The following is a 10,600-nucleotide window of genomic DNA, read 5'->3' as shown; positions in this document are numbered from 1 at the left end:
TCCATCTATCCCGTAAATCCCTGGGTGAGCCTATCACTATCCCTCACCTACTTGGAAACAGCAGCTTCTCAGCAGCCTCACATTTTCAACGATACCCAAAAGCCGAGTCGCCAAGGCCGAAACTTTCATCGAAATTTCTCGATCTATCTTCTGAATCAGGTACGGCCCTCTCTTTCTCTCTCTATGTAGCTCTCTTTCTTAGATCTGCTATCTGTTTGCAATATAATCAGAGTGAAAGTTTTTAGCTTTTCTTTTTTTAATTTTTTTTGAAGTTTTGTTTCCTTTAGATTGACCTTAGGGTTAGGGTTTCAGCTTTCAATTTCTCAACAATCGGTTCAGATTTCTAGATATCTACGGTTAGGTAAGTGGCTCGGTCCACAGAAATGTATAATTTTGTGTATGTATATGTTGTTTGCATATGTTTTCATTTCTGCTGCGCTTATATGATTTGATTGGGTAAAGCTTTAGTTCTTTTTTGTTTAATTTTGTTGTAGATCCTAGTACTTTGTGATGTTTTGCTTATATCTATGAGGCTAAAGTTTGAGGCTTGAAAATTTGGGTAGAAATTTGAGGTTTTCTTTATTAAGAACATATGGCTTGGAATTCCAGTCTTGTTATTTGTTGACCGTCCCTTTGGTAATTTAGGAAGTGGCAGAAAATAGGATGACAGTCAAGGGATTTATTTTTTCCTTGAAAGTTTTGCTTTGCCTGGTCTTATTTTGATTCCGTTAGGTGGAAAACAGAATTTCAGCCAAGTTTCAACTTGTCTATTGTTATTTTCCTGAAGAGAAATCTAGAATTAAGAGGGTTGTTTGTTTTGTTTTGGGGGTTTATGGCATAGTAATTCATCGTGTACAAGATGTGACTTGGTTAATCTTGTTTTTATTTTATAAATGATACTGGGAAAGTTTAAATAACTCTTCTGACATGCATGAAATCGTTTGAAGTTTTGCAGTGGCATGCTATTGAAATGGAAGAAATGAATAGAGAATACTTGTGTTTTCTGTTTTATCTATCTGCAGCTGATATTGTCAACTCAAATTGGCTTATTCTTTGGGTGATTTACTCACTTCGGAAAGCCAACCAAGTTTTGGACATGTTGAAGACTTTTAGCCCAATTTTTCACTTTTGAATTTTAGCCACTTGATGGGGGTTCCAGCGCCGCTCGAGGGATCTGAAGAGGGCCCAGCGTTGCTCATAGGGGCTCAAGCACTGCTGGAGCCGCCTCAAGTGGCTATAGTTTTAAATCATGAGAAAATATGCTAAAAGTCCTTAATGTGTTAAAATGAAGGTTATTTGTCCAAAATTCTCTACTCAATTTGGCATATTGTGTGTCTATATAATTTTGTTATTCTAGTGCCTGCAAAATTACTGGAAGGTGGCATAAAGATCTTTTTGAGTTTTATTTTCTTTTATTTTTTGCTGTCATCTCCTGGCTAGCACATGGTAATGAGCTTTTTGTCTTGCAATGTGTCATTGTGGATAGAGTTGTCCAACAATCTGATTTCAAAAGGAGCTAGTTTGGTAGATGTTCACGTGGCTTTTGATTCTGACATGTTCAAATGGATGAGTTTATGAGGCTGATTTCCAACATGATATCTCAGTGTGTTAACGTTTTCCTCACTATTGGATGCCTTTTGAAGGCTGATTTGCATTATGATATCTAATCAAATTCGCTTCTTCTTGCAGTGTTTTCACCATAATGAGTCGTCCACAGGAACCACACCGACCTTTCTTCCATTTTGGAAATCCTTTCCGGATGATTTCACAAAAGGGTTCTCATCTGTCTCCAAAGCTTGTTGCACTGTTAAACACTTTTGAGGAGACATTGGCTGGGAGGTTGAGAAAGCTTAACCCGAAAGACAAGGATGATGTCCTCAGCTTGTCATGGATGAAATTGGCGATGGAGTCTCTTTGTGGAACTCATAATGACATAAAAACCCTCATATCTGAGATTGACCTCCCTGTGAGTGACTGGGATGAGAAATGGATTGACGTGTACTTGGACATTAGTGTAAAGTTGCTTGATGTATGCATTGCTTTTAGCTCTGAGATCTCACGTTTAAACCAGGGCCATCTATTTCTTCAGTGCGTCTTGCATAATTTGGATTCAACCTCTTCTGACCAATTTATTCGGGCCCGCTCTTCACTTGATGGCTGGAGGCACCATATTGGTTCAAAGAACCCCAGAGTTGAGAACTGTAGCACCATTTTAGACAAGCTTGTGGAATCCCTTGATCTGCCAAAGGTAAAGAACTCAGCGAAAGGGAAACTTCTAATGCGTGCTATGTATGGAGTGAAGGTGTTGACAGTATCTGTTTGTAGTGTCTTTGCTGCAGCCTTTTCTGGTTCTGCAAAGAAGTTGTTAGATTTGAATGTTGCTGAGACATATCTGTGGGCTCAAGCATTTAATGACTTTCAGGGTAATGTAAATGGGGAAATTAGAAATGTATTTTCTAGTGGAAGATTCATGGTACTCAAAGAGCTGGAAGCAGTTGATGGTATTGTAAAGGAGTTGTATCCCAAGATCCAAGATGGTGTGGGCCTTGCTGAAGGGAAAGAGTTCCGCAGTTCTATTTCTGATTTAGAAAGTAAGGCACAAAAACTTTCTCAGGGACTTGATCTTCTTACAAAGGAAGTGGATGGATTTTTCCAAATCCTTTTAACCGGACGTGACGCTTTGCTTTCGAAACTAAGATCCGGGGGAGCAGTCTCGGACCAGATGCTGGCGGGAAATGTAGGAGCGCAGGTTGTGAGATGATCATAGCGAAGCTAATCTCTCTTATTTATAAAGATGGTTTTAGGTATGGGGCTTTATGTTTTCTGATTTTTGTAAGTATACCATCTTGTATGGCTTGTTGTAATCAGTATGTTGTGAGTTGTAGTTATAGTATTACTTTATTGCCTTGTTGTATAAGTATGTTGAACTATGGGTTGCTAATGATATATGAAAGGGTTTGGTTTGAAACCGTCGGAGTCAGCTATTCTATCGCTTTATTTTGTTCCATCGGTTTTAAATTAAAGATGTTTGCCTGTTCACCTTCATTTTTTTCACTTATGGTTCACTCGTGAGATTTGTTTGCTACTTGGATGGAAGAACTACCTAAATTTTCTGATGTTCCAGGGATGTTTTCCAGCAAGAAGTTTCTCTCCTCGACTGGCACAAAGGTCGTCTTGTATGATATCTTGCAAAAATCTGTAAATTTAACCTCACCTAGTGAATGAGCTCATGCCTAGAAGTATATTTATAAAATGCCAAGGCTCTTTTGTTATGATGTGATTAAGAATCTTTTTCTAAGAGCGTTTTAAACCCCTGGAGGCATGAATTTCTAGTTGTATTTTTCAGATCACATTGCATGATGGTTGGACCAAAAACAGAGAGCATGATGGTCGAAATTGTTACACAATAATGACTTTGGTGTGCATTTTGCTAATGAATCAAACTAGGTGAGCTTCAGGCCGCATTGAGCATTTATTCCTTAACTTGCCAACTGAAGATGTAGGTAATATGTCAAGCTACTTTGCACCTGATTCCGGTGACCTCACAGGCTTCCCCAAGAAAGTTTTAGGTTATTTCCCACTCTGTATCATCTGGTACTCCTTTGAAACTGCTTGAACTTCATCTACCCTGCATTTGGGCGGAGGGTTAAAATACTTAAACTTGCAATGATCATCACTACTATCACCAGCCGCTACTGCTACCACCACCACCACAACCATCGTTGTTGTAGCTGCCACCACAACTCCAATTTTCCATGACCATCACCACTGCCCCTATTGTCATTGCTACCTCCACCACCATCCCCCACAACCATCGTTGTTGCCACCCCAATCCCATTGACGTCGCCAATTCCACCACCACTCTCCTCCCACCCCATTACCACCTTACTACTAGCAGCCCCACCGCTTATTATAGATTTATGTCTATATAAAGATAAACGTTAAATTGTAGTGTAATTTTAGATTTGCTAAACAGGAAACTTCACAATTTCTAAAACTTTAAATCCCGCCATTTTAAATTCTTAGTTTTCAAATTCCTCGGTACTCTTACATTCCCCATCCAAACGCAGGGCTGCAGTTAGCGCGGATAAGATTGCAGATTTTTCCACTGAGAATTGCAGGTTTTTGGCATGAACATGGGATTTTAGAAGAGAAGCTAGTCACGTTATCAGCCATCCTGGTGCAAGGAGACAACACCAACTTGATTGTTCAATATTTGAATTAAGATGGAGACATCAAACAACATGAGCATTAAAATGGTTTACTATTAATTCCCCCACTCAACACTCAAGACTCTAAAAAGACCCAAGACATAAGGCTTTCCCATTTGCGTTTCTTTACGCAGACTGGTCAGCTTTCTAGTTTCTTTCCTTCCATCTCTCCAACACAAAACAAAATGGTTATATGGTCAAAAAAAGTCTCCAGCCTTAGCCTACCAAAACCAACTTGTATCTAACAAGGACCACCACTTCAGCTTGACTTGTGAATGCAAGACGTTGCCATTTGCATAACCAATACGGCAATTTTGCCATTATCTTAAAGCACAATCATTGTCAAAAATTCATACTTTACCTACCAAAGAGGATCATATTCAATATGTTTAGCTAAACCAAAGCTTAAAGCTACCCAAGTAGCCAATCCATCCCTCACTACGGTATGACCCTACTTTATTTACTTGAAGAATTGAAATGGCATGGCCCCCAATAGAACTTTGCACTTCCAATGACATCATGCAGCCTAGTAGGCATTACTATGAAATTTGTGTTCATGTTCAGACATCATATTAGAAGGAAATTTCCTTTAACGTAAGGCAAATGGTTCAAAACTTCGAGATTAGATTTTCTAGAATTGTTTGTTCTTTTTCCTCCGTTCGTACATTTGGAAATTGTTAGTTAATATGAGATTCAATGTGAAATCTACACTTATTTATACGTGTTTAAATAATTTATATTTGTATTCATACCTGAGTCAACAATTAATAGTAAATCATTTATGTTTGTGTGAACGACAATCAAACTTTAGAAGAAGATATTATGGCTTTTTTTTATTTTTTTATTATGGGTTCGAGAGAATTCTGGGTAGGGAAGAAAACAGTCAAAAGAAGGGAACACCAAAAATTGGAAGAAAACAGTCAAAAGAAAAGAACACCAAAAATTGGAAGAAATTTCATGCAGACTTTTGATGCTTCAAGAACCATGCATTTGACTATCAACATAATTTTCAAACCCAACACTATTTCTATTTTTCTTTTTCTTTTCCTTTTAACAAAATCACAGATACCACACCCATCTTCACAAAAAGAAGAGTAAAAAAGTCCATTTCCTCACGGGTGACCCAAGCTTTTCCAGTTCAAAAGCATCCTCGAAAGATCTCTCTTTCTCGTTCACACCCCCATTTCTTTAGATTTTCCAAAAGAACCCCTAAAAGAAAGAAGGAAATGTCAAAACCTTTACACCTACCGACACACCCTTCCCAAATATTGCATTAGTAGCTATTCTCCTCCATCATTAGCGCTCTCTATAGCTCCTTCTTTACAAGTCTTAGCCTTTTAGCACCGAAATCCTAACTGGTTCTTGACCCATTTCGGATTCGGATCCCTGGTTAACTATGGAATCCAGCTCTGCTTCAGCAGGTGATCACAACATCAAAGGGGTACCTGCCCACGGTGGACGCTATGTTCAGTACAATGTGTACGGTAACTTCTTTGAGGTTTCTAGGAAGTACGTCCCTCCTATAAGGCCCGTAGGGAGAGGTGCTTATGGTATTGTTTGGTAAGAACTTGTACTCGGTTTTGAGCTTTTATTGTTTGTTCAACTTTTTTAGCTTTGGGTTTGCTTCTGATGGTGTGTTGATTGTTGTTGCTTGATCGTTTAGGAATAGTTTGGTTGTATGGAAGTACCTTTTATTGGTAGAATCGGAGAGTTTTGATTCAAGAAGCGGGAAAAGTACTTTCTAATTATGACATAACGTTTACTTAATTCAATCTGAGCGTATGTGGGATTATGGTATTTTTAAAGATCTCTCGTCTTGCAATTTTGCCGGGTTTGTTAGAGAAATATTGTTTTCTGGGTTTAATTTTAATTTTAATTTTGTTTCTTTGGTTTTGTTTTCTTGAGGAGAGGAACTTGGTTATGGGTGTTTTTTTGGTATGAAGATTTGTTGGTTGGGAAATCTTGTTTTCGTAAACCAGGATAGAACTTGGGGTTTTATGTACGTTTATAAAAATGTTATGAATGTTGTGAGTTGTAATTAAAGTCGGGCTTTTGCCTACAATAAATTAAGATTTATTCATGTTGCTATGATTTGTGTTTAAGCTGGGATAAGTGATGTGCTATGTGTCCTTTAGTTGAAATTTAAGTCCAGAAATGAGTTTAATCAACGTGTTTTGAGTATATCTTGAAGAGATATTTGCTCGGCTGAGCTCAACTAAGCATTATCCTGGATAAGTATTGACCACATGAAGTTCTATTAACATGTTTAGGTTCTCAACATGAATTCTCTTTGCCACTGAGCCTACTCATAGCCATAACGGTCAGTCCGTCCATCTGTAATCGTGCAATCCTTCCTTGCTAATTGCATTGCACCCATGTTATTTTTTATCTTCTCTTGTCCTTGTTTCATGAACTAAAATGAGCCCAATCTTCTGCCCTGGTGTATCCCAAAGTCATAATTCTCTCTTTTTAATGCTTAAAATCTTATGATATATTGAAATATTGTGGCTTAGTGCAGGACTAGTGTGTTTGAGTGCAGTTTTTTTTTTTTGGGGGATAATGATGTGCTATTATAAGTTTATCAATAAGAATTGCTCTTTTCTCTTATCTGACTTATCCTATGTGTTATCAACAATTTGGAGGAAGATAAAATTTTTTGGTTGCATTCAGTGCTGCTGTGAATGCTGAGACTCGTGAGGAGGTTGCCATTAAGAAGATTGGTAATGCATTTGACAACAGAATTGATGCCAAGAGGACTTTACGAGAAATTAAACTTCTTCGGCACATGGATCATGAAAATGTAATTTTTCGTGGCCTTCTGTCCTTTATGTTCCTACAATAAATCTCTTATACCTCCCCTCCCCAATTGTCATCACTATATCTTTGGAGATACTTTTTTCGTTTATCAAACATTAAATTGAGGATCAGTTTATTTTGTCATAATATCTGATTATTCTCCACTTAAATTTTTTCCAAAAATGATCCATTTCTCTTGATCACATCCTGAGTAATAGGTCTCGCAGCTCTTTCATTAATGACCCTTTAAATGATTTTTAATTTGTAATTTTAAACCTATGTTAAAATAATTTCGTCTTGAATTTACACTGTGTCAGTAGAAGACTCACTTAAAACGGTTCCTTATGTAACTCTGTTGAGATACTTACAAGCACTTTTCAGATGCCTTGAGGGATCATGTCTATTAAAGTATTTTTATGAGACCTGGTCCACCAGCCACAGAGTGGGTCTGGCACAAGGTTATCTTTAATGGGTAGAGTTTGGGAAGGGGTTTTCTGCCATAAACCCTCCATTTGAGCATTCTAGAATTTCACCTGGACTTAGTTCTGCCTATTTGCACAGATATTGTTCAAAAACTTTAGAGTCATGATCATGCTAAATTGTTTCTTTATGTTTTTTCGGGGGTAAACAGCTTACTGACAGCTCTTTCTATGTTGCAGGTTATTGCCATCAAAGACATCATACGGCCTCCACAGAAGGAGAATTTCAATGATGTCTACATTGTTTATGAATTAATGGACACTGATCTTCATCAGATTATACGGTCCAACCAACCTTTGAACGATGATCATTGTCGGGTTGGCACTATCTTTCTTTCTTGGTTTATATTATGCTGGCTATGCCCTTTTAGTTATTATAGTTGAGCATCCACTGGAAAGTTTAACTTTTGACAGTAGGTTCTTGGTTTATATTATGAGCATACTCAGGAAGGTTCTAAACTGTTGACAGTAGTTTTGTTTTTGTTTCAAAGGCCATTACTTCATAATTGGGTTTTAGATTTCTATTTGTTAGGTTACTGGTTATAGCAATACATGTTTGTCACTTATGTAGGTTGAATTAAGCAACTACTAAAGATGGTAGACATATTCCTTTTCACCACTCAGGTTTATATAGGGTCAATCTTTTCACCACTCAGTTTTAAATAAGGTCAACCTTTTCACATATCCTTTAATAGCTGGATAATAAATCGTGATAGGAAATCTTCATCTCATCTTGCAAACAAGTTTCTCTTCATCTCATATTGCAAACAAGTTCTCTTCATCGCATCTTGCAAACAAGGTTCTGTTCTTTTTTTATTAACTTATAGATCAATGAGATGGCAAGTATATTTTCTTCTTTTGTTGGAAGACTGCTCTATATGTTTATTTGTGAGTTTTCTGGATCTGTTATTTTCAAAATGACCATACTTTAGAAGTTCTTACGTGCGACCTCATAGATACAGAAAACAAGAATAAACTAAGATAAAGTTCTATGCATTTTAATCTTGGTTTGTCAATGTTTGTCATGATCATGATTTATGTGTTGCAAGCCTGAGCTTTCACTAATACTTAAATGCCTCCTTCACAGTACTTTCTGTATCAGTTGTTAAGAGGGCTCAAATATGTACATTCCGCAAATGTTTTGCATCGTGATTTGAAGCCCAGTAATTTGCTCATGAATGCAAATTGCGACCTTAAGATTGGAGATTTTGGCCTTGCAAGGACAACATCTGAAACTGATTTCATGACTGAGTATGTTGTTACTCGTTGGTACCGAGCACCGGAGTTACTCCTCAATTGTTCGGAGTACACTGCAGCAATTGATATATGGTCTGTAGGTTGCATTCTCGGGGAAATTATGACCAGACGGCCCCTGTTCCCTGGCAAAGACTATGTACATCAGCTGAGACTCATAACAGAGGCATGGTTTCTAAATCTTGCTTGTGGAATCTAGACAGTTGTGTCACTGCACTTTACAAATTTTCCGATTCAAGAGTCAAAGAGGTCTCTTATAAAAAAAAAGAAAAAAAAGAGTCAAAGAAGTCTCTTTGATACATTTGGCTATTTTTCTTGTTGGCATATGGCACAAAGTGCCTGAACCTGTCTGATTCTCTGGACAACAAAGGGAAACAGTGAATTTCTAAGAAGTTTAATGTGTACGATTTTGTGAGAGATAGACAATGAATACCTCTTTCAGAAACGATCATAATTGTTTTTGTTATGTGTTGAACAGCTCCTAGGTTCACCTGATGACTCCAGCCTTGGATTTTTACGAAGTGATAATGCTCGAAGATATGTCCGACAACTACCTCAGTACCCAAAGCAGAGCTTTTCTGTTGGATTTCCTAATATGTCTCCTAGCGCTGTTGATTTGCTAGAGAAGATGCTTGTCTTTGACCCTAACAGGCGCATTACAGGTATTCTTGGTCATTGTGTTGCACTTCAACCAGTTTGCTTATGACATAAATGATATCAAGGGTTTCAGAACCCTGCAGCATTGGTAATGAACTGGAACATTTAGAAAATATCAGAAAATAATGAATGGTAGAAAACATAGTAATGAGAAAATTTAGTATTCATTATTCTGATATATTTTGGCAGAAACAATATTTGAATTTTGAATTTAGAAATAGCGATGCATTTGTTTCCATTTCCAGAGTTTGGCAGTTAACTAGGAAATATCGCTTTGTAGTTTTCAATACAAATCGTTGTACTTAATGAAGGCATTAATGCTTGGTATGTCTCTGAGCTTATTACTAGAGCAACTGGACTTCTTCATAATTTTCTTCTTGTTAATTGGATTGATGATTAGTTTTCTCGCTGGTGCTTTGCAGTTGACGAGGCTCTTTGCCACCCCTACTTGGCACCTCTTCATGATATCAACGAGGAGCCCATCTGCCCGATGCCTTTCAATTTTGATTTTGAGCAACCATCCTTTACAGAAGAGAACATCAAGGAGCTCATCTGGAGAGAATCTGTAAAGTTCAATCCAGATCCAATTCACTGAGGGTCATGCTATAATCTGTTGTATGCACTTAGAAAGTAATCCCAAAACTGATTACAATGATACTCTACTGGAAGAAAGACATTATAAAAACTGTGCTGGAGGATTTCCTGAGAAATTGTCCTGAGATGACATTCATTCAACTTTATCACGTCTTTGGATGTCTGTAATTGTCAAATGTGTAAAAGGAGATCAAAAGCTGAATCTCAAGTCTGCCTCTTCAGTTAGAACTCCAATCCCTCATTGGTGTAGGTTTGTGCTTTGGCTGTAGACGTGGGAGCTGAGGTTAGCGGCTTTTAATACTATCCTGACCATTACCCAGCACTGTTGTAGGGCCTTGTGGTCTTGTGATCATCTCTGTTTAGAATGGTAGGTCTGAATATGAAGTGTTGCTTTGTTTCGATATGATAGGTGTACTTCGTCATCTCATAATTTGTCGTGAATACCCGTAAATGTGTACATTTTGCTTTCAAGTTATTTATTTATTTTTTTATTTTAACCCACTGTCAAGACTTATAAGAGAACTTCCTGTATGGCTTCATTGTAAAATGGAATAAAATGCTTATTTAGAAACTTTTGACGGTGGCATCTAAAATTTGTAAGTATGGGAG

General features: G+C 37.5%; 2 protein-coding genes across 3 annotated transcripts; both read left to right on the top strand.

Moving 5' to 3' along the window:
• Positions 1–2,968, top strand: LOC103332081 (protein BPS1, chloroplastic-like). Of its 2 annotated transcripts, none has more exons than XM_008234772.3 (2): positions 1–159; positions 1,690–2,968. In XM_008234772.3, the coding sequence occupies exon 2, from the start codon at positions 1,703–1,705 to the stop codon at positions 2,759–2,761; it is 1,059 nt and encodes a 352-aa protein (XP_008232994.3). In that variant the 5' UTR covers positions 1–159; positions 1,690–1,702; the 3' UTR covers positions 2,762–2,968. The 2 variants fall into 2 exon arrangements, with proteins under 2 accessions (XP_008232994.3, XP_088909824.1); XM_089053698.1 differs by lacking the exon at positions 1–159 and adding an exon at positions 282–361.
• A 2,155-nt stretch (positions 2,969–5,123) lies between these two features.
• On the top strand, positions 5,124–10,562 carry LOC103332082 (mitogen-activated protein kinase homolog MMK2). Its single transcript, XM_008234773.3, has 6 exons — positions 5,124–5,771; positions 6,882–7,011; positions 7,667–7,804; positions 8,574–8,906; positions 9,219–9,402; positions 9,820–10,562. Exons 1-6 carry the CDS (start codon positions 5,608–5,610, stop codon positions 9,990–9,992), a joined length of 1,122 nt encoding a protein of 373 aa, XP_008232995.3. The 5' UTR covers positions 5,124–5,607; the 3' UTR covers positions 9,993–10,562.
• Positions 10,563–10,600: the final 38 nt, after the last annotated feature.

The sequence above is a fragment of the Prunus mume genome, linkage group LG5 (genome assembly GCF_029339155.1).
Source record: "Prunus mume cultivar Tortuosa linkage group LG5, ASM2933915v1, whole genome shotgun sequence".
In the NCBI taxonomy this organism is placed as follows: Eukaryota; Viridiplantae; Streptophyta; class Magnoliopsida; order Rosales; family Rosaceae; genus Prunus; species Prunus mume.
This window is presented reverse-complemented; position numbering and strand designations above follow the sequence as displayed.